At 42.0% G+C, this 23,942-nt stretch overlaps 1 protein-coding gene across 1 annotated transcript; it reads left to right on the top strand.

The window, feature by feature from the left end:
* Window positions 1-3,548: 3,548 nt before the first annotated feature.
* On the top strand, window positions 3,549-8,126 carry LOC146606980 (protein NLRC3-like). The gene is made up of 2 exons (XM_085349117.1): window positions 3,549-3,822; window positions 6,355-8,126. Exons 1-2 carry the CDS (start codon window positions 3,549-3,551, stop codon window positions 8,124-8,126), a joined length of 2,046 nt encoding a protein of 681 aa, XP_085205243.1.
* The last annotated feature ends 15,816 nt before the right edge of the window (window positions 8,127-23,942 follow it).

Below are 23,942 nucleotides of genomic sequence, written 5' to 3'. Positions count from 1 at the left end.
TGATATTGAAAGTCTGGATCACTTGTTTTTCTACTGTGAATCAGTGCACTCCTTCTGGACTGACATGTGGAGCTGGCTACAGTCCAGGAGAATTCAGTTACCACATTTGACGGTGACAGTAATAAAATTTGGAATACTTGCTGAGAATGCAGATTTTGACCTGTTGATTAGGACGTTTTTGTTAATGGGAAAATTTTTTCTTCACAAATGCAGATACTTTAAAGCTAAACCATTTATAAACAGAAGGCTGAATGACTTTAGACTCTGGGCTAAATCGCTGAAACTTGTGAATAACAAGAAAGCTCATAAACTTGTTGTTTTATTTAATGAGTTTAATCTATGTTAAAAAAAAAGAAACCTCCCTATTTTATAATCATGACTGCCATTTTTTGCTCATGGTATTTTTTGCCTTTGGTTCAAATCCTTCAAAATACATACAAAATCAGTATCGATACTGACGTAAATTAATAGAAATAGAGATGGACCGATACGTAATATCGCATTGGTCCATCTCTATTTCCCTTTCTGGATTAAGTAAGGTTGTAAAAGCAGCTCGATGTACAACCTGTTCTTTGGATCCTCTACCAGCCTGGGCTATAAAGGAACTGTGGTCAGCATTAGGACCCTACAACCTGTTTCTTTTAAATACTTCATTGAGTCTTTCCTGAATGTTTTAAATCAGCTGTGGTAGTACCAATCTTGAAAAAGCCTGGAGTGGATGTTGACATGGTCGCAAATAGGGCAGGGTATCGTCACTGAATTCTAGAATCGATTTGATTCCGATTCACAAGGTCCTGAATCAATTCGATCCACGATTTGATTCAATTCGATTTGAATCTGGGAAATTTTGCCTCAGACAGTCAGAAATATTATAATTCAGATCAGTACATTTACATATTTTTGTATCTATAAAAAGGAAGCTGACACTCGCAAGACTTTATCAAAGGTGTGAGCATCACAGCAGAGGCCTTTGTGTCAAAGTAGCTGAAGATAAAACAGAAAAACATGAAGGTGGTTTTATAAAAATATTCTACAGTAGATCAAAAACGAAAGAAAACCATTAATCGACATATGAACATCACCTCTGAAGTTACAGCGGTTTTATGACAGACACAGCGTTTTGCAATTTGCATAATTTTAAAAAGTTTAAATTTGTTCAGAAGCCTGTTGAACGGCAGAAATTAGGTTTTCTTTTCGGAAGTAAGTAAAAGGAAAAAAATAGCGGCCGACAGCGCTGTAAACAACGGTAGACTTGTGCGTAACAAGCAAGCGAATAATGCAGAAAACAGATTTTTAGACAGGAAACTGTGTGTGAGAGAGAGAGAGCGAGCTGTGCATGACGTGTGATTTTATCCTGGTGGAAGCAAAACAGCAAAAGTCAGAGTGAGTTCATGACGATGTTTATGTGAAGCGTAGTTTGGATCTTCTTTTGCTGCTGGTTCAGTCAATATTGTTTGGAGAGAGATAAAACTAACAGCTTTAGAATCAGCGTAAAAAGGACGTAAACACAAAGCTCGGAGCCGCAGAAACATCAGAATCAGCGAGCTGTCGGCTTTCAGCCCCGACCGTGTCCGTGCCATCGGGTGAGAAAGGCGACATCTCACTGATTCTGATGTGTCGGCGGCTCTGAGCTTTGTGTTTACGTCTCTGTGCAGAATCCGTGTTCCTGCTCTCATTTACTGTTTCAGCTGTTTGGTGGTTGTTAAAGTTTTGTGAGGTTTAACCTGAGATTCTGGCGTTGGTGCAAAATGCAGCTGCTCGCATTTTAACAAGAACTGGGAAATTTGAGCACATTACCCTGTTCTGAGATGTCTTCACTGGCTACCTTGTCAGGTTCGAGCAGATGTTAAGGTCCTGCTGCTCACCTACAAGGCTTTAAACGGATTGGCACCTTCATACCTCTCCGACCTTTTACACCTTTATGTTCCATCTCGTGCTCTCCGATCTCAGGACTCTGGTCTTCTAAAAGTTCTTAGAGCCAGAAAAAAGACAATTGGAGAGCTTTTTCTTTTCATGCCCCGTTTCTGTGGAACAACCTCCCACAAGATATTCGGCAGGCTGCTCTGTGGAGGTTTTTAAAACCAAGTTGAAGACACATTTGTTCACCCGATCCTACATGTCTTAATTCTATGGCTTTTAGTTTTTACATTTTTATTGTTTTTAACTTGTATTGTGTCTTTTACCTGTATTGCTATGTATCGCTTTTATTTTATTTATCTCTTTAGTTGTACAGCACTTTGTTTGAAAGCGCTTCATAAATAAAGTTATTATTATTATTATTATTACAAGGTCCACGTTTACGGGAACATCTGCCACAGATATGGGAGAATATTTGATTTCTATTGTAGACAGAAGCCACGGGTGTGTTCAGTCAAACGTTTAGAATAAACTTTGGTCTATAAATGTGTTTCATGATTTATTTTTAACTCCAACTGCTTATTTGTACTATGCTTTCATTTCAGAGTGCAATGAGAAATAAAAAGGATATTTTCAATAAAACTGTCACGATCCTGGGTCTGTGACTCAGTGTTTTCTGTTTTGTATTGTTAATCTTTGATTTCATGATGTATCTTTGTTTATTCTTACGTTTTGGTTCTGTGTTTTGTTGTACCTCTAAGTTCAGTCTTTGTATTTCCTGCTTTGTTGTGAAGGTCCGTGTCTCATGTCAGTGTGTTTAGTTTGCGTTTCCTCTGTCTCGTCTTGTCAATCACTCCCAGCTGTGTCCTCCTTCTGTGTCTCATTCCCTCGTTATCCCTCTGTGTATTTAAACCTTGTGTTTGCCTCTGTTAGTTGCTGGTTTGTCTGCGTATCTGTCAGGGTCCTGGGTCTCCTGAGCTAGTGGTTTCAGTTCTTTGTGATTTTTGTGTTATGCCAGTTTAGTTTGTGAGTTATTCTATGCTTCCTAGGTTTTGATTCCCTGCCCCCCTTGTTTCTCTGTGCACTCTGTTCTGTGTTTAGTCTTCTCTGTCCATTTGTTCCGCCCTGTGTTGTTGCCTTCTGTGTCTCCCTCTGTGTAACTGTCTATATAGTGATGTGTTGTGGTGCTTTGCTCCCACCCCTTGTGTTCCGTGTTTTCGTCTTCCCTTCGTGTACTTCTTCATATTCGTGTACTATTAGTTTTTAGGTTTTTGCTTAGTTTCCATGCTCACCTTCGCCATTTCTGTTTGTATCACCATGTGATGAATAAACTCACTTGCATCTGAGCTGCCTGCATAAAGGGTCCTTTGATAATTTACACACGGCTCGCAAACCGTGACAAAAACACTGGAAAAATTGGGGTGTTCTAAAACGTTTGACGGGTAGTGTATATATTTAGTTTATATATTTTCTTTATTTATAATAGTTTGTTTTATATTGTAGCAAAGTGTTACTTGGATACTTCTCTATGTGCTTCTTCATGTGCAATTTTGTTGCATTCTGAGCCTTAGAAATTTATTGGTGGTAGTGATGAACTGCTGTTAGAATCAAGTTAAATTCTGATAAATTAGACAATTACCTCTCCAGCTGTTGTTACAGTCTTTGTTTATCGGATCCTTACAGGGTAAAAGATGACGACACCTAAAGAAATCCTTCTGGGGACTTTGGAGGATTTGGGACGTGATGACTTTGAAAAATTCACGTGGCATCTGAAGAACGGGTCTGTAGAAGGTTTACCAGCAATCCCAGTGAGTAAACTGGAGAATGCAGAGAGGACGGACATAGTGGATCTGATGTTTGATACCTACTCTATCAACACTTTTGAAGTTGCTAAAAATCTTTTGGGGAGGATAAACAAGAATGATCTGTTGGAGAATTTAAATAAAACCATCCCAGAACCCACAGGTAAGTCAGGGAATGACTAAACAAAAAACACATAAACAATAAAAACCTTAGTTAACATTACACAGGTGCCATTAAAATCCATATAAATAATAAATCCAAAGCACTTGCCAACACTTTCAGGAGTGAGAGACTGCAGAAAGCCAACAGTTTATGTGTTTTATGCATCTGCACAAATAACCTCCTGTGTACACACATGAATATCTGCTCTTTGGGTTGGTTTGATTAAAATGGGACCAGCAGCAGGTTTTCTGCCCATTTTACAGATTTATATTGTCAGATTGGTTTTAGAGCTGTTTTATCAACATAAATGAGGCGACAACAACAGTTTGGGACACGTCACAAATATGATCAAAGTGCTTTTTCTTAAATCTATTTACCAGTTGAAGGTAAAGTTAAAAAAAATGGCTGCCATTTCTTTCTGCTGTTTGGAGACCCAAACAAAAAAATGCCCAGACAGTAAATGCTTTTTATTATGGTTGATAAACAGGACACTAAGGTGATTGGTCAAAGGTTGGAGGAAAGCCACAGTTCTCCTTATATGACTAAAATCCACCATTTCAGCTCATGCTTTTTCTTCTGCAGCTTTCTTGGAGATTCCACTTCAGCCTTCTGCTGGCAACGCTCCCATTACCATGCTTCCCTTAGGTAGTGTCATTAGAAAACATAGCATACATTTACACTGCTATGCAGATGACACCCAGCTCCATCTGTCCATGAAGTCAGATAACACACACCAATGAGTTAAACTGCAGGAATGTCTTAAAGACAGAAAGACCTGGATGGCCGCTAACTTTCTGCTTCTTAATACAGATAAAACTGAGGTTATTGTACTCGGCCCTGAAAATCTTAGAAATATGGTATCTAAGCAGATTCTTACTCTGGATGGCATTACCTTGGCCTCCAGTAACACTGTGAGGAACCTTGGAGTCATTTTTGACCAGGACATGTCCTTCAACGCACATATTAAACAAACATGTAAGACTGCTTTCTTCCATTTGTGCAACATCTCTAAATTTAGAAATATCCCGTCTCAGAGAGACTCTGAAAAACTAGTTCATGCATTTATTACTTCCAGGCTGGACGACTGTAATTCATTATTATCAGGATGTCCAAAAAACTCGCTGAAAAGCCTTCAGCTAATCCAAAATGCTGCAGCAAGAGTCCTGACAGGGACTAGAAAGAGAGAGCATATTTCTCCTGTTTTGGCTTCCCTTCATTGGCTTCCTGTTAAATCCAGAATTCAAAATCCTGCTCCTCACATACAAGGTCTTAAATAATCAGGCCCCATCTTATCTTAATGACCTTGTAGTACCATATCACCCTATTAGAGCACTTCGCTCTCGCACTGCAGGCCTACTTGTTGTTCACAGAGTATTTAAAAGTAGAATGGGAGGCAGAGCCTTCAGTTTTCAGGACCCAAAAAGATATTTGTTTTTTTTTTCAGTTGTATTATTGTAGGTTCTTTATCTTACAATATAAAGCACATTGGGGTGACTGTTGTTGTTATTTGGAGGAATTAAAAAAAAACTTTTATACTTGAAATTCTTTCATTTATTCTACATATTTATTCATCACTGGCTCCATAGTGTTGTTTATGTAATATGTGAAATGTTGCTAGTATTGATTTGGTGCTGTATAAATAAACACAATTAAATCAAATGTGTCTCTATAAAACCTGCCCTCAGTTATAACCCAAGTGTCAGGGCTCAATGGCTCATGAAAAGGAATGGAGTCAAGCACAGAACCAAAAAACGGAGGCTGAGTGACTTTTAACAGAAATGTATTTTACTAGATTTCTTGACGGAGAAAGCTGAATCACGGCTAAATTCAACAGCAAGCGAGGTATTATGAGAAGTGCAGAGCTGAGGCCAGAACATAAGCTGAGGCAGGTCAAAGGAACAACAGGGGCAGAATCGGGCGAATAGAAACTATCCAGGATCACTGGAACAAAGGAGATAATAATCAGAGTGGTCCACAGTGTAGTGAATGAGTCCAAGATTTAAAAACTAAGAGGTGTTACGTGGCTGCAGGTGGAGATCAGCTGGAGGAGGAGATGAATTAAATCTGGGTACAGAGTGAGATGTGGGTGCACAGGGAGGCAGGCAGGTGAGGATGGCAGTTTGCAAGAGGGAGTTTTCCCAGCAGTGGCAGGCCAGAATCCTGAGGCGTGACTTATGGTGAGAGTTGGAAGATGTATCCAGGTGCCGACTAGGGAACAGGAAAAGAGGGTTACGCGAAACAAGCTGAGGAGCACAAGACAAAATGTGAGGCAGAGAACTGACTGTGCTAAGCACACAATCTGGAGAAGGTTCATTGTGAGTGCTGCTCATAGATACTGCCGGAGTAATTGGCAACAGGTGAGGAGCAGGGAGGAGTGAGGAGGGCTCCACCCAGGGGAGGAGAGCTGATGCTGTGGAAAGTTACTCAGACTCACTCGGATCATGACACCAAGAGTCCAGTGAACTGAACACATAACCACAGTAACCAGAATGCAGTTTTCTCATTTGTGTCATTTGCTGTTTATTCATGCAGAGATTCTCACTGAGTGTCAGCTCAAACTCAAGTCAGACCTGAAGCAGAAGTTCCAGTGTGTGCTCGAGGGGATTTCTACAACAGAAAACCCGACCCTCCTGAGTCAGATCTACACAGAGCTCTACATCACAGGGGGAGGGACTGCAGAGGTCAATGATGAACATGAGGTCAGACAGATTGAAACAGCATCCAGGAAACCAGACAGACCAGAAACAACCATCAGACAAGAAGACATCTTTAAACTCCCACCTGGAAGAGATAAACCAATCAGAACAGTGCTGACAATGGGAGTGGCTGGCATTGGGAAAACAGTCCTAACACAGAAGTTCACTCTGGACTGGGCTGAAGACAAAGCCAACCAGGACATCCAGTTCATGTTTCCATTCACTTTCAGAGAGCTGAATCTGCTGAAAGAGGAAAAGTTCAGCTTGGTGGAACTTGTTCATCACTTCTTCACTGAAACCAAAGAAGCAGGAATCTACATCTTTGAAGACTTCCAGGTTGTGTTCATCTTTGATGGTCTGGATGAGTGTCGACCTCCTCTGAACTTCCACAAAACTACAATCCTGACTGACCCTAGAAAGTCCACCTCAGTGGATGTGCTGCTGATAAACCTCATTAGGGGGAAACTGCTTCCCTCTGCTCGCCTCTGGATAACCACACGACCTGCAGCAGCCAATCAGATCCCAGACTGTGTTGGCGTGGTGACAGAGGTCAGAGGGTTCACTGACCCACAGAAGGAGGAGTACTTCAGGAAGAGATTCAGAGATGAGGAGCAGGCCAGCAGGATCATCTCCCACATCAAGACATCACGAAGCCTCCACATCATGTGCCACATCCCAGTCTTCTGCTGGATCACTGCTACAGTTCTGGAGTTTGTCATGAAGAACAAAGAGAGCAAAGATCTGCCTAAGACTCTCACAGAGCTCTACCTACGCCTTGTGCTATTTCACCTAAAAACGAAGGACATCAAGTATGATGGAGGAGCTGAGACAGAGTCATGCAGGAAGATCATTGAGTCTCTGGGAAAACTGGCCTTTGATCAGCTGCAGAAAGGAAACCTGATCTTCTATGAATCAGACCTGACAGAGTGTGGCATCGATATCAGAGCAGCCTCAGTGTACTCAGGAGTGTTCACACAGATCTTTAAAGCTGATGAGTGCCACATGTTCAACAACGTTGTTTACTGTTTCATCCATCTGAGCATTCAGGAGTTCTTTGCTGCTCTTCATGTCTATCTGACCTTCATCAACTCTGGAGTCAACCTGCTTAAGAAACAATCTCCTCTCTTTAAAATCTTCCAGAAAACACTTACTGTAAAAGACTTCTACCAGAGTGCTGTGGACAAAGCCTTAAAGAGTCCAAATGGACACCTGGACTTGTTCCTCCGCTTCCTCCTGGGTCTTTCACTGCAGACCAATCAGGATCTCCTATGCATGCTGACACAGACAGGAAGTAGCTCACAGACCAATCAGGAAACAGTCCAGTACATCAAGAAGAAGCTCAGTGGGAAACTGTCTGCAGAGAAAAGCATCAACCTGTTCCACTGTCTGAATGAACTGGATGATCGTTCTCTAGTGGAGGAGATCCAACAGTCCCTGAGATCAGGACGTCTCTCCACAGATCAACTGTCTCCTGCTCAGTGGTCGGCTCTGGTCTTCATCTTACTGTCATCAGATCTGGATGAGTTCGACCTGGAGAAATACTCCCGTTCAGAGGAGGCATTGTTGAAGCTGCTGCCAGTGGTCAAAGCATCCAAGAAAGTGCTGTAAGTGAATCTATGAACAAATATGTTTAATAATGCTAGATGAATAAAAGAATATGTCTCCATTGTTATTCTTCCTCAGGCTGAGAGATTGTAAACTCTCAAAAAGAAGCTTTGAAGCTTTGTCTGAAATTCTCAGCTCCCCATCCAATCATCTGAGAGAGCTGGACCTGAGCTCGGACAAACTGCAGGATTCAGGATTGGATTTGCTGTGTGTTGGACTAAAGAGTCCTGACTGTAAACTTGAAACTCTCAGGTAAGGATACAGACGTTTTGACACTTTTTGACTCTTAAATCTGTAAGTTTATCTTGATGCGGACGTTCAAAGTCAGCACAATTTTCCTTTTAAGTTCCTGAGTTTATATTTTTGACTGTCAGGTTGTCTGGACAGATGTTTTTATTTTATTTTATTTTTTTACTTGTCCCTAAAGTCAGAACTAAACCCACATGTAGATGACTTTCTGTTACTGGAGCAGCCTTCCTGAAGACAGCAGTGTGTTTTCATGCTTTTAAAGCCAAACTCACCTTTCAGACCTGGCTTTCATTTATTATCTATTTTTGTTTGTTTATTATATATTTATTTCTACTGTTTAACTACTGCTCACATCTGTTATCCTCCTTTTTAATTGTTCATTTCTTTTTACCCAGTGTTTCTATATTGCACTTTGTATTTGTCATCTATATTTATCATGCACTACTTTGCTCATTTATTGTTTGGTTTTAATGTTATTAAATTCCGGTTCTTTTGGTATTTGTTATGGCCAAAAAGACACGGCTCAAAAGTGGTCTTTTTACTTTTTAAGTTATTAAATTTGTAACTGTAGTGATTTGTGTGTGTGACAGAGAGGCACTGCCAGGGATTTTTGACACAAGTTGTTCTTGTAAAATCAGTCTGTGAAGGTTCTCAGACATCCAGGTCATCGTAGTCTAAGAAGCTTGGAAAGAAAAGCGTCTGGACTTCCTTGAAGATGTTTCACCTCTTATGAGAGAAGCGTCTTCAGTTCTAAGAGTCAAATGGTGGAGTGGGGCAGTCAGTGAAAGGGCAATGGTGGTGGCTCAGGGTTTGTATGTTTGGGGGGTTCAGAGGGAAAAGATTAATGCAGGTCTGGAGTTGGTGTGTGAGAGCAGGGAGTGAATCTGATCAAACATGAGTGTCATGAAGCCTGTTTGCAGTTATTTGCACTGTTTTCCACTCTGGATGTTGTTTCTGTTCAGCTGTGAGTAGAAAAGGCTCCATTCTACAACCTGTTTGTGTTAGTTGTTCAATAGAAACATTATTTGGTGCTGATGTTGCACTTCTTTTATTCACAACCAGAGTTTTTGAAGTCTGCATCAAACTGATTTAAATGACTTTTGAATATTACTTTAGATACTTAGATTTAAAGTTCTGAAAAAAGTTTAAATACAAAGATCAGTATTGTCTAATGTTTTGGCTGCAGTGTGATTTTGCAGACAGGTATAACAGAACAGCTTTAGTGTTTAGATTTTTTAAACTTGAGTATGAACTTATACAAAATGCAGCAAGATATAAAAAAAAAAAGTGGCATCGTTCCATCTCTGCTTTGATTAGAGACACAGCTCTAATCAAAGAGATGGTCCGCTTGCCTCCGCCCCAGAGAGAAGGGTTACATCTCCTGGGTTTAGGTGTTTTCCAATTTGTCATCATTTTGAAAAGTTTACATTTCTTCAGTGTTGAGCAGCAGAAATGAGGCTTTACTGTCAGAGGCCGACAGCACTGAACACAACAGCAGACTGGTGGCTAATAAACAGTGAATGATGCAGAAACAGATGTTTGAAGCTGTTCTTGGAGTACACTGAGAGAGAGAGAGCTGTGCAGGCAGGAACAGCCAAAGTCAGAGAGAATTCATGAGCATATTGATCAAACGTGAAGCAGAGTTTGGATCTTCTTTTGCTGCTGCTTCACTCAGTTTTGGTTGGAGACAGATGAAACCTGCAGCTTCAGGATCTGTGAGCTGTCCACTTTCAGCCCCGACGGCGTGTCCGTGTACGTGCCGTCGAGTGAACGATCCACGCTCTGTGTTTCCATCTTTGTGTGTTTAGCTGCTCTCATTTACTGTTTTATCTGTTTGCTGCTTGTTGAAATAGTTTGTGAGCTTTAACCTGAGATTCTGGCAAAATACATTTATATTAAACATCGATTCAGGATTGAATGAATCAACATCGTTTTATTCAAATTAAAACCATTTAAACGGGAACATGAATTTTTTACAGCCGCCTCTAATGCTGGGTAATGTCAGCTGGTCCATGTGCAGCTGGCTGTGAGGCTCAGGGAGCGTCTACAAAGTGCAACACTGAAAGAACATCATCCATAAATATTGAGTAAGAACTGGACTCTCATACAGCGAGACTCAAATGCCTTTAAACATCAGCTTATCCTGCTGATCCAAGTCCAACACTGACTTTGTAAACACATGTTTGTCAATCATTTTGTTTGGTTTCTGAGGAAAATGATTCAATAAGTTGCTGCTAATACACAACATTTCATCATATTTCCTCATAACCCTCTTTTGTCTGACCATTTGATCCCATTTGAATTTGCAATAAAGGATCCACAGAGTTTGGTGACAATAATGACAGTAGATGTTTGTGTGAAAGTGCTGGAAGCAAATGAGTGTGTGATGTTCTTTCAGTGTTGCACTTTGTAGACGCTCCCTGAGCACTGGTCTCACAGCCAGCTGCACATAGAGACCAGTGTTGTTAGTCCAGGTCAGAAGATGACTTGTTGGAATGAAAATGAGCTTGTAGTTTGTCTGCTTTAATAATGTGACTGGAAAAAGGTGTTGGACTTCAAATATGTCCATTTCTTTCACACTTCACCTTTAAAAGTGAAGCCATGTGGTTCCTGGAAGGAAAAACACGACTTTTTCAAGTCTTTGTCCTGTTTTTATGAGAAATGTACGACTTTAATGTTCTTTTTTTTTAACTCAATTTTTATTATAATTTACAACATTGCAACTTGTGCTTGTCGATGTTCACAAGTAGGACAGTTACAGGAACTGCAATGCAGAAATGTAGGTTAAAATAAGAACTGCAATTAGGAAGCACAAAACAAAACTGGGAAGCAAAACAAAACCCAAGCAAGCAAACAAACAAACAGACAACAACAAAAACAAAAAGAAAACAAAATCTTTATGTAATATTAAATAACATGTGACAAACTTAGCCGTAAATGGACAAAACGAAACAGACCTATGCTAAATTATTGAAACAGTAAAGCATGTATGGGTCGCCAACGCTCAGTAAACAATTCTCTCTGAATCCGCAGAGCAGATGTTATTTCCTCCATCTGGTAAATTTCTCTTGCTTTATCAATCCACATATTATATGAAGGTGGGTCAAGATTCAGCCATTTAATAGAATAGTGATACACTTTAGTGCTGCTGTAAGATTCTTAAGAGATACGTTTTATTGTTTCCCGCAAAACCCTTTGGTAAAACTCCTAAAATGACTAACTGTTGGTCTTTGTTAATGGTTGTTGGAAAACTGTACTGAGAACTTTAAATATGTCATTCCAAAGTGAGCAGATTTTTGGGCATGACCAGAATATATGTGAGTGGGTTCCTAAAGAAGTACCACAATTTCGCCAGCAGGTGTCAGGATTTGTAGGCTTCATTTTGGCAATTATCTCTGGGGTTCTAAAATATCTCATGACCACCTTCCATTTAAATTCTCTCCACAGCCCAGAATTAGTCACCAGATGGGCTTCACCGAACACCTCTTCCCAGGTGTCCTCTGAGATTTGAGTGCCAGTCTCAGCTTCCCACCTTGCCTTAATATCCAAAGTTGCATTTGTATTGAAACTCATAAATGCGTTATAAAAATGACTGATTAATTTTGGGGAGGAATTACTTTGAAATGTTTTTAGAAATATTTCCTCAATGGGTGAGGGCTCCAAAACTTGCCTCCATTCTTTATGTTTTGTCAAAAAGCTTCTTAGCTGCAGAAATCTAAAAAAGTCAGAAGAAGGAAGCCGAAACTGACCTCAACTGTTCAAATGAGCTCAGGTGCCCATTCCTCACAACATGACAAAGTTTATGAAGCCTGCTATGTGACCATGCTCTGAAGCCAGAGTCTTCCACAATAGGAGAAAAACCCTGCAGGGAGGAGAGCCTTGATAGAATTGAAATTTCTTTTGGAAGACCAAATGATTGTTTGATTCTACGCCAAATCTTTAGTGTGACCCTCGTCCGTTCCCCCATATGCACATTTTTAATTGAAATGTTAGAACAAAGCAGGGATTCCAATGATCTTTCGCACATTGTCTTGTCAATGTTTAGCCACTGAGTTTCAGACAAATCCCGCACCCATACAGTCAGGGGTCTCATCTGAGCTGCCCAGAAATAATATTTCAGGTTTGGAACAGCCAATCCCCCCTGCAGGTTTGACAGTTTTAATCTTTGGAACTTGATCATCCCTCATGTGTATTTAGTCTCTGTGTCGCGTCATCTGTGTTCCCACCCTCCATATTTTCATGCCCAGTCTTTTGTATTCTTAGCCATAGCTTTCCGTGTCTTCATGATTTATTATAGTATTAGTTCCCCAGTTTAGTTCTCTTCACTGTGATTCTGCCTTGTTTGATGTCTTCAGCCGAAATAAAGGCTCGCTTTTCGTTCAAAACTCAGTTTCATGGCTGCACCAGTGTCTGCGCCTGAGTCCTCCACACACTCTCCATACGGTCAGCCACTGTGACCGTGACACTAAACTACATGCTGTGTGCAGCCACTCTCCTGAGCCTGTATTATATACACAGCGGTTACAATGACAAACTGAATACAATCTCATATCTACAAAACAGGCTGAGTCAAAGTTGCAGCTACGCTTATGAACATGGAGAAAAAACAGGCGAGTTATCAGCTCACCAGCTACGACTAAGAACAGCTAACCAACTATCCTTGAGATCTACAATGACCAGGGAATAAGGTCTACAGACAACCAAACTATCCTTGAGATCTACAATGATTTCAATAAGGTGTTTGATATTCCCTCCTTGGGAGAAGATGCGATCGCTAGTCTGGAGGAACCTGTCTCTAATGTTGGAATTGAAACGGCCGTACGGAGCATGCAGTCTGGAAAATCTGCTGCCCCGACGGGTATCCATCTGATTTTTTCATAAAGTTTTCTGACCGACTGAATTCACTGTTAAAATCAACTTTTGAAGAATCCTTCCTCTCACAGTCGTTGCCTCCAACAATGCATCAAGCAGTGATGTGTTTAATTGTAAAACAGGAAAAAGACCATTTAGATTGTCGTTCATGTCGTTTAATATCTTTGTTCAACACAGACACCAAGATCCTGGCTCAAGTGTTGGCCCGTCGCTTACACAAGTATTTGTCCTCCATTATTTCACCAGACCAGACGGGCTTTATTAGGCACTCTTTTTTGAACATTAGAGCTCTATTAAATATCATTTATACCCATGTTAAAGGTGATACATTGGAAACTGTAATTTGGCTTGACGCAGAAAAGGCGTTGGATCGGGTGAGATGGGATTTTTTTTTATACGCTTAAAAAATGTGGCTTTAATTTTGTATCTTGGATAAAAGTATTGTATTGCTCCCCTCTAACAGCCGTCCAGACTAACAATAATCTGCCCCCCAGGACAGGGATGCCCTCTGTCTCCTTTTTGCCATTGAACCGCTAGCTGTTGCTCTGAGACAATGTGTTGGTGTTGAGGGAAAACATCGAGGGGGTATCGAACATGAAGTCTCTCTTTATGCCGACGACAGGATTTTATTTATTTCCAACCCATCGAACAGCCTCCACAAACTTTTGGATAGACTTACAATAATAATAATAATACGTTTTATTTATAGGCGCCTTTAAGAGCCTCAAGGTCACCTTAATGCATACTTAAGGAATTTGGGACAATTTCTGGATATAAAGTGAATTTTGGGAAGAGCGAGGCAAAGTCTATCTGTACGACAGCTGGGGAGTTTTGTGTATTTTAGCCCCTTTTAAACCCAGCTATAAGAAGTTTAAGTACTCGGGCATCTGGGTGACAAGAAAACCACAAAGACTTGTATAAAACTATCTTCCTTTATTGTCGAAGCTTAAAGAGGATTTTGGAAAATGTGAGTTTTGCCTCTTTATATTTATGGTGGGGATGCAGAACAAGGAGCAAAGATGAATGTGATGCTGAATCAGCAGAAGACTTGGACTCATTTGATTCCAGCTTTGATATCATTGATTTCAATATGTCCATTTCTGTCACACTTCACCTTTAAAAGTGAAGCCATGTGGTTCCTGGAAGGAAAAACACGACTTTTTCAAGTCTTTGTCCTGTTTTTATGAGAAATGTACGACTTTAATGTGAAACATTCAGAGTTTTTTCTCTTGTTGTGTTTGTTTGAAGCTGCTTCCTGTTGGCTTCAGCTGTTTGGAGTTTCCATTTTCTAAACTTCTACATTCTGAACCTTCTTCAGCTCTGAACAGATGATGAAACACTGAATGATTTCAAGCACTTTGTCTAATAAACTTACATCTTTCATTCTTTATACAGTGTCTGTGGTTTGTCAGATATTGGCCTTGATTATCTGGCAGCAGCACTGAAGTCCAACCCCTCGTATCCCACAGAGGTGGACCTGAGTGGAACCTACAGCAACCTGCAGGATTCAGGAGTGAAGCATCTGTGTGGTTTCCTGGAGAGTCCACGATGTCGATTTGAAACTCTGAGGTCAGTCAGCATGTTTTAGTTGTGCTGAGATGAATATGATGTGAAAGTTGTGCTGACACTAAACTGCAGACATCAGGCTGATATTATACTGATCCACACTGAGGATCTTCATGGTAAAGTCTGTTTTCTTCTTCTCTGGTTTAGTCCATTGACTGCAGCAGAACAATGTTCACATTTCAAACAGTGATACTCAACGTATGGCCCGCGGCCCACACGCGGCCTGCCCACCTTTCCTGATTCAGAGAGAGGGGACCCTGATTAACTGTGTAGCTTCTTCCTCACAGTTCTAAGTATCAGACACAACAATGAATAATCCACAGCTGACTGTCTTTAGCAGGTCAAAGGTCACGGCACACAGCAGACAGTCAGAAATATTCTAACTCTGATCATTTATCAGTTGTGACACTGTGAGACTTGATCAGAGGTGTGATCATCACAGCAGAGGCCTTTGTGTCAAAGTCACTGAGGATCAAACAGAAACACATGAAGCAGATTTTCCTCTTCTGGCTTTTTATAGCAGATAACCTTCAAAATATTCTGCAGTCGATCAAAAACTGAAGCAAACCATGAAGCAACATGTGAACATGAGCTGATGCTGCTGAAGTGAAGCAAAGTTACAGAGGTTTGATTACAGACACAGCTGAGAGTTTGTAATCTGTCATCATTTTAAAAAGTTTCCATGGAACAGCAGAAATGAGGCTTTACTGTCAGAGGCCGACAGCACTGAACACAACAGCAGACTGGTGGCTAATAAACAGTGAATGATGCAGAAACAGATGTTTGAAGCTGTTCTTGGAGTACACTGAGAGAGAGAGAGCTGTGCAGGCAGGAACAGCCAAAGTCAGAGAGAATTCATGAGCATATTGATCAAACGTGAAGCAGAGTTTGGATCTTCTTTTGCTGCTGCTTCACTCAGTTTTGGTTGGAGACAGATGAAACCTGCAGCTTCAGGATCTGTGAGCTGTCCACTTTCAGCCCCGACGGCGTGTCCGTGTACGTGCCGTCGAGTGAACGATCCACGTTCTGTGTTTCCATCTTTGTGTGTTTAGCTGCTCTCATTTACTGTTTTATCTGTTTGCTGCTTGTTGAAATAGTTTGTGAGCTTTAACCTGAGATTCTGGCAAAATACATTTATATTAAACATCGATTCAGGATTGAATGAATCAACATCGTTTTATTCAAATTAAAACCATTTAAATGGGAACATGAATTTTTTACAGCCGCCTCTAATGCTGGGTAATGTCAGCTGGTCCATGTGCAGCTGGCTGTGAGGCTCAGGGAGCGTCGACAAAGTGCAACACTGAAAGAACATCATCCATAAATATTGAGTAAGAACTGGACTCTCATACAGCGAGACTCAAATGCCTTTAAACATCAGCTTATCCTGCTGATCCAAGTCCAACACTGAGTTTGTAAAAACATGTTTGTCAATCATTTTGTTTGGTTTCTGAGGAAAATGATTCAATAACTTGCTGCTAATACACAACATTTCATCATATTTCCTCATAAGCCTCTTTTGTCTGACCATTTGATCCCATTTGAATTTGCAATAAAGGATCCACAGAGTTTGGTGACAATAATGACAGTAGATGTTTGTGTGAAAGTGCTGGAAGCAAATGAGTGTGTGATGTTCTTTCAGTGTTGCACTTTGTAGACGCTCCCTGAGCACTGGTCTCACAGCCAGCTGCACATAGAGACCAGTGTTGTTAGTCCAGGTCAGAAGATGACTTGTTGGAATGAAAATGAGCTTGTAGTTTGTCTGCTTTAATAATGTGACTGGAAAAAGGTGTTGGACTTCAAATATGTCCATTTCTGTCACACTTCACCTTTAAAAGTGAAGCCATGTGGTTCCTGGAAGGAAAAACACGACTTTTTCAAGTCTTTGTCCTGTTTTTATGAGAAATGTATGACTTTAATGTGAAACATTCAGAGTTTTTTCTCTTGTTGTGTTTGTTTGAAGCTGCTTCCTGTTGGCTTCAGCTGTTTGGAGTTTCCATTTTCTAAACTTCTACATTCTGAACCTTCTTCAGCTCTGAACAGATGATGAAACACTGAATGATTTCAAGCACTTTGTCTAATAAACTTACATCTTTCATTCTTTATACAGATTGAAGAGCTGTGGTTTGTCAGATATTGGCCTTGATTATCTGGCAGCAGCACTGAAGTCCAACCCCTCGTATCCCACAGAGGTGGACCTGAGTGGAACCTACAGCAACCTGAAGGGTTCAGGAGTGAAGCATCTGTGTGGTTTTCGGGAGAATCCACGATGTCGATTTGAAACTCTGAGGTCAGTCAGCATGTTTTAGTTGTGCTGAGATGAATATGATGTGAAAGTTGTGCTGACACTAAACTGCAGACATCAGGCTGATATTATACTGATCCACACTGAGGATCTTCATGGTAAAGTCTGTTTTCTTCTTCTCTGGTTTAGTCCATTGACTGCAGCAGAACAATGTTCACATTTCAAACAGTGATACTCAACGTATGGCCCGCGGCCCACACGCGGCCTGCCCACCTTTCCTGATTCAGAGAGAGGGGACCCTGATTAACTGTGTAGCTTCTTCCTCACAGTTCTAAGTATCAGACACAACAATGAATAATCCACAGCTGACTGTCTTTAGCAGGTCAAAGGTCACGGCACACAGCACTCTGTGAAACAGTTTGGAGCAGGAATTCTTGCACATTTACAAACTGACACTGCTGCACGGCATGCTGGGTAATGCTAGCTGCTCAGGTATGGGCGTGCTAATGGCTGTGAGGCTCTGTGGCTGCAGAATACCGAAGAAGAGAAGAGAGAGGTGGAGGATGAAGAAAAGAGGCGGAGATGAAGCAGAAGTTTTGCTCCAGAGAGGAGCTGTGTCTGTGTGGGTGGGGCTCAGGCAGCTCCGCCCACACAGTGACAGTGAAGCAGGTGAAGAGTAATAAATGAAGACAGCAGACAGGATTTGATAAGCTGATGTACAAACATGTAGGTCGTGTCCAAATTCATGGGCTGCATCCTCCTGAGGCCGCATTTGTAGACCGATTACGTCACAGCGACACGTCGAAGGCTGTCCAAATTCGTAGACTCCTCCGAATGCAGCCAACAAATGCGTCCTCCTTTTCCCCGAATTTGAAGGATGGGTCGGGTGTGTCCTTCGTGGCCTACCATATCCCAGAATTCATAGCGCGGCCCAGCCAAACTCCAGTTTCCAACAATGGCGGCCGCTACTAAGTTTTAAAATTACTCATACTAATCTTTTTCGGTCACAAAATAAACTTTTAACATATTTTCAGGCGAGAAAGTAGCTGTGTAAACATCAAATATCTGCTCGGTTTATCAAGATATCGCATATATGCAAAAGTGCTTCGACGTTTTCGGAGACGTCTGCTACCCACCAGCTCGATAGCTCGCCGGGAGCTCGAGGGTCACTGAAGCCGCCGAGAACGGCACAACTCCCGGCACATCATTTTCAGATCACCGCGGACTTTCGCTACTCAGGTTAAACGTGATATATAAGTCACTTAGACAACCTCAAAATGTTATTGTTGGGCTTCTTTCAGTGTTTTGTTTGTTCGTGAGTAAATCGGTTTGGCTGAGATTAAAGTTATTAGATTAGATAAAATAAAACTTTATTAATCCCCCAGGTGGGTTCCTCCTTGGTCTTTACAGAGCTGACTAAACGTCAAACAGAAAACTGATTAAACAGAAGTATGAGACGGTCGAGAATTTACGCCAGTGTCCTGTTATATTTTAGATAGCAAGGAGCAGACGGCTGAGTTTATTAAACTCCACCGAGACAGCGGTGACGCTAATCAGAAGGCTAGACCGTCCAATTTCCCCAGCCGTTTATTTCCAGCCTACCCGACCTTCTGAGGACCCAGCCCACGTAGACCGCAAAGGCCGGGTCCTCGGGAGGATGCAGCCCATGAATTTGGACACGACCGTAGAATGATGGTGGCAGCTACAGAAACAGGTCCATACAGACTGAAGCGTGTCTCAGTCTGAATGTACACTGCTGTTATAAGAGCTGTGGAAACTCAGGTCAAAAGGACGTAACCACACTGCTGACAGTTCCAGGACAGTCACAGAGTTACAGCATCATTTGTGACCATAAAGACAGAAAGCTCATCCAAATCCTGGGATTAAAAGTCTGTCCTGGTGGTGTCCAGTCAAACACGTCTCTGTGAAAGCTTCAATCCAACAGGCTCCAAAGTCCTTCTGCTCATTTCCTCGCCGGGTTCTTGATGCTCCTGTACCATCTCTCTGTCATCCTCCTCGCTCCCTCTTTGCACTCACAGTCTTTGTGCATCATTAACACTCACATGTGGAAAACCAAAGTTTTACTGGGCAGAAGATGATCATCAGTGACTCTGTCTTTAAAACACTCTTGTTAGAAATGTACGACTTTAATGTGAAACATTCAGAGTTTTTTCTCTTGTTGTGTTTGTTTGAAGCTGCTTCCTGTTGGCTTCAGCTGTTTGGAGTTTCCATTTTCTAAACTTCTACATTCTGAACCTTCTTCAGCTCTGAACAGATGATGAAACACTGAATGATTTCAAGCTCTTTGTCTAATAAACTTACATCTTTCATTCTCTATACAGATTGGAGCGCTGTGATTTGTCAGAGATCAGCTGTGATTATCTGGAAGCAGTGCTGAAGCTCAACCCTTCGTATCCCAGAGAGGTGGAGCTGAGCTACCACAAGCTGCAGGATTCAGGAGTGAAGCAGCTGTGTGTTCTTCTGGAGAATCCACAACATCAAATTGAAACTCTGAGGTCAGTCTCCACGTTTTAGTTGTGCTGACACTGTCGATCTGTGGAACTAAAACCTTTATACAGGAAGTCTGGTTCAGCTCTTTGTAGACCTTCTAATCTCTGATGCTCTGAGTCTTACTCAGTAGATGATGCAGAGTTGTGAAGCCGATGTGGGTGAGGACACTCGCCCAGCTCTAACTACTTTGACGTCCAGGCGGCTTCCCTGCTTGTCCTGATACAAACAAACCTGAGTAACCTTGCAGGTCAGATCTCATCAGTCACACCTGTTATGGCAGCTCTCCTCTAGATTGTAGTTCTTGTTAACCTGGGATGGTTTTAGAAGCCTGGACCACAGACTGCAAGGGAAGATATTACTGGGAAAGGCCAAAGCAACCTATTAGACCCATTAAACACTAACATAGATGAATACTCAGATTTAAACCTTTATTGTTTCACAAAGGGTTAAAAAGGGAACGTCCACAGTTTAGACTGCAGCAGATTTTATTAAAGCAGTTTGACAGGAGCAAAGCAAAAACACAAAGAATAAGTGTTTCACATATTAATACATATAACATAATAATAAAAGAAAAGCAAAATAATGATACAAAAGAATGAAAAAGTTGTCCAGAGCAGCAGGATGTCTGAGGTCTGCAGAAACACAAAAACACAGCAGCTAAAAATAGTTGTTGAAAGAAAACGAGGTGGGAGCTGCTGATTTCTGAGCTTTGATACTGGATTAGCTTCAGTAGTTATTCCCATCACTGCTGTAGGAGCTACATTTAGTCACAGCTGATTGTCTTTGACCAATCAGAAGACTACTGTTGTAAAAACAAGCAGACAAAGAACCAATGAGAGTGAAGAACAGGATAAAGAGCTCGTGTGATGGAGGCAAAGCAATAATCAGCAGACTGTAGCAGTTTCTATCTGGATGAAAGTAGAAGGAGCTCAGCGGAGCTCAGTCCCATATCTTTGGTTAGAAACAACATCAGTGATTTCCTGCTGCTCGAGATGATTCCAGCAGCTCTCATTACAGCAGCTGATGAGAGAAACAGCTGATGGCTCACAGCTCGTGCACTGTTGGATCTCCAGATGTTCACGTGGCTGAAGTCTGTGAAGAAACTGTGGTCCACGTAGTTCACACGGCCTCAGATTGGACCGAGCTCCCTGGATCACTGCAGCATCCTCAGCTGGTACATGGACGTCTCTGCTCCTCAGTCTTGGAGCCCCTGCAGGTCCGTCCACACCACCAGGGTCTTCTCACTCACCTTTCCTTTGTCCTCGTCCTTCATCGGCCGTGCTGTGTCTTTGTTCCTGCGGTGTTGTTCCCACGATGCAGCGCTGATGTTCCCTCCTTGAATGCACAACAAGTACGGTGCTGGTCTTTCTCGGGTGGAGCAGAGACAGATTGAAGTCTTTCAGGCTTTAGTGCCGACTTCCCTGACAGAGGCTGGACTCCATGGTCTGCACAGGAGGCTTCTACACTGTGTGGAGGTGACTCCTGGACTCGAAGACAGGCTGCAGGTACATGTGTGATGAAGAGGAGCTACAGCAGTGTGATGGAGCTGCAGGTGTGAAGGAAGTCCTGCTGTCCTGTCCCACCCTCATCTTTGCTTCCTCTGTCTTCTCTGGACTTGTCCTCCTGTTTCAGAAACAGCACTGCTTCATGCCAAGGGTGGACGGGAGCATTGGCTCTGATTCTTTTACCGTCCACCACAAGGAGACACTGATGCTGACCTCCTGATTCATCTGCATGTGTTCTGCTTCACACTGCTCACCTCCACCAAAGACTTCACAAACATCTTCTTTCTTTGAGTCCAGTTTGTCCCACAAACACTTCCAAATCTCCTCCTCTGAGATTCTGCAGCTTCTTGCAGTGTGACTCAGCTGACTTCTGACAGACCACAGACCGGCACAGCATCCACATGTGTCTCCTTTCAAACAGGCTCTTGATGTTTCCTCCCACATCATTCTGGCCTCTCAGTCTCCTTTGTTCTCCAGCTCTGTAGCTCCAGCTGGTGAAGCTTCAGTTTTCCATGTTGGTAACAGTAAACTACAGCCTCTGCTGTCAGCTGGGTAACTAAACAGAGCTGCAGCACGTCTCTGCGGTGGTGCTACATCCAGCCTGCAGACGGCCGTCTACATGTTGTAGTGGTTTACAGTCACCAGGGGGCGCTGTCCCAGCCATGCAGGCAGTGGGCTGCTCTGCTTGTGCTGTTGTTGGTGAAGCTGAAGTGAAAGTGATAGGTTTGTAGTTTGAACCTATCCACTGGAACGTTAAGGACAATCTGCTACGCAGCAAAAAGCAAGACACAAGGCACCAAAGTTCTCTGGTTTACTCATGCATGAGGGAGACCTGGCTGGAGCCAAGCGTCGTTCCACCACTTGACCACCATCAGACTCTCAGCCAGGCTCCCCATAGCACTCCTTTTATTGTGGTTACATGAATATGCATAGGGTCATTAACATATAGCATCTCACATAGGTATACATGTGAACAAAGAATACTGTGTGTGTGTGTGTGTGTGTGTGTGTGTGTGTGTGTGTGTGTGTGTGTGTGTGTGTGTGTGTGTGTGTGTGTGTGTGTGTGTGTGTGTGTGTGTGGTACTGCTGATCAAAGGGTCATATAACATCCTTGGTCAGGAAGAGGGTAGACCCCCCTTCACCCTAGATGGTTCACCCTAGATAACATGGTGAGGAAGTCCAGCAGTTCATCTAAACAAAAAGCACTTAGACTAGAACAGACGTAGCTACGTTAATCCTGCCATAAAACAATAAGAGAAGGTACGACCTCTCTCGTGCTCCCAGGATGTGGGTGTGCATTCTAGTGTGGAATACACACCAAGCCCCTGCAGCCTGCTAAAGATCACACATCCTATCACTACACAATTGATTATACACCTCTAAGAATATATGGTTAAATATTTCCTAATACAAATGACAATAATAAAATCTAAACCCATCAGAAAGCGAGAGTTAAAACACTGAACAGTGTCCACTGAGCTTCTCATGCTATTCTCATGCTCAAAGAAGTTTAACAGGACGGACGACTCGTCCATCAGGCGTCCAGCTGTCCGTGACCGTGTCCACAGCAGAGTGTGACCGAGGCTTCATGCTAACACGCACACATGAAGCTAATACCACCACGAGCAGCTGCTCAGTGGATTTGGAGGACAAATGTCTGCAGCTTCTCACAGGCAGTATGCAGAATGTGGATCTCCACAAAGACTGTGGAGAGCTCGTCCCACACTCTAAATCCAAACTTGTCTGCACAAAACTTCTCACACGTTCCCGTCACAAGTGTCTTCTAAGTGAAGCTACCAGGTTCAGGTCCAGCTTGTTTATCTGGAGCTGCAGGAGATGATCCATCCTCACAAAGCAACACAGCAGATATGCAAACACACAACACAACCAAAGGATTCTCTCTGCATGTCTGTGGCTGATGCTGCTGGAACGAAGCTGTTTGAAACCTTGTTGTTCTGCACTTTGGGACCAGAAGAGGAAACTGAAGCTCTGTGCAGAGGGTCCAATGGAAGCAGCCAAGCGCTGTAAGTGTCTGCTGTACAGGGATGCTGGTTCAGCTGTGGCTCAGTTTCACAGTGTGACTCAATAAAAGCAGCAGGAAATCAAAGCTTGATGCTTTCATCAGTGTGGAAATAAGAAAGTTTCCTGTGACAGACGCTGGAGCTCTTTCACTCTCAGCTTCACAGTTTCAGCTTCAAACTTCTTCCAACATGTTTCTAACACGGCCACATTCCACCTTAATGGAGCTGATATCTTGTGCATCAGGACATTTTCTAAAGGCAGCGATCACATCTTTAGTTTTGGATGTTTAACTGCAGATTGTTTATGTGTTTATAGCACATTAATTACAGCAGCAGCGTTGACCACAGTGCTGTACAAGAATCCAAAATAACGATTAAAATAACTCCTAATATTAATATCACACATCAAATATCAAATAACTCTCATGCTGTATTAAAAGCCAGTGAATACAAATGTGTTTTAAGAGCAGATTTACAGAGACTGACAGCAGGAGCTGGGGTTGTTTGATAGAACGATGTATATATGATGACCATATGAAAACGTCTATCGTTTCATATCACGCTCTTTGTTTCCTGCTTATGTGTTTGTGTTTTCCAGATAAAGCTTTCAAAATAAATCTGAAGATCCTGTTGAGAGTTTTCAAAATAAACACAATACAGTACTGCGGTCGCTCGTTTATCGAGTTACGTTCTAAAAATAAGTCTCAGAATGAAGTAGCAGCTTTATGTTTTACAAGTATTATAGAAGTTTTAAGGCAGTTAAACCCTCACTGCACACTTTCTACACTTTTCTCAGACAGGCATGAACATTTTCACACTTTTCTCTCTTGTTTAAACAAAGTTCAAACCT

The sequence above is a fragment of the Diplotaxodon limnothrissa genome, unplaced genomic scaffold, assembly GCF_057381915.1.
Source record: "Diplotaxodon limnothrissa isolate DT_005_m unplaced genomic scaffold, D_limnothrissa_male_GT1.1 unmapped_scaffold_1, whole genome shotgun sequence".
NCBI classification, from domain to species: Eukaryota; Metazoa; Chordata; class Actinopteri; order Cichliformes; family Cichlidae; genus Diplotaxodon; species Diplotaxodon limnothrissa.
The sequence above is the reverse complement of the archived record's forward strand: the minus strand, read 5'-3'. Positions and strand labels throughout refer to the sequence as shown.

Excerpts from the sequence above, each read along its gene's own strand:
- LOC146606980 (XM_085349117.1), top strand. The coding sequence starts at position 3,549 with ATGACGACACCTAAAGAAATCCTTCTGGGGACTTTGGAGGATTTGGGA. Across the intron at positions 3,823-6,354 it reads AACCATCCCAGAACCCACAG|AGATTCTCACTGAGTGTCAG; the intron begins GTAAGTCAGGGA and ends TTATTCATGCAG.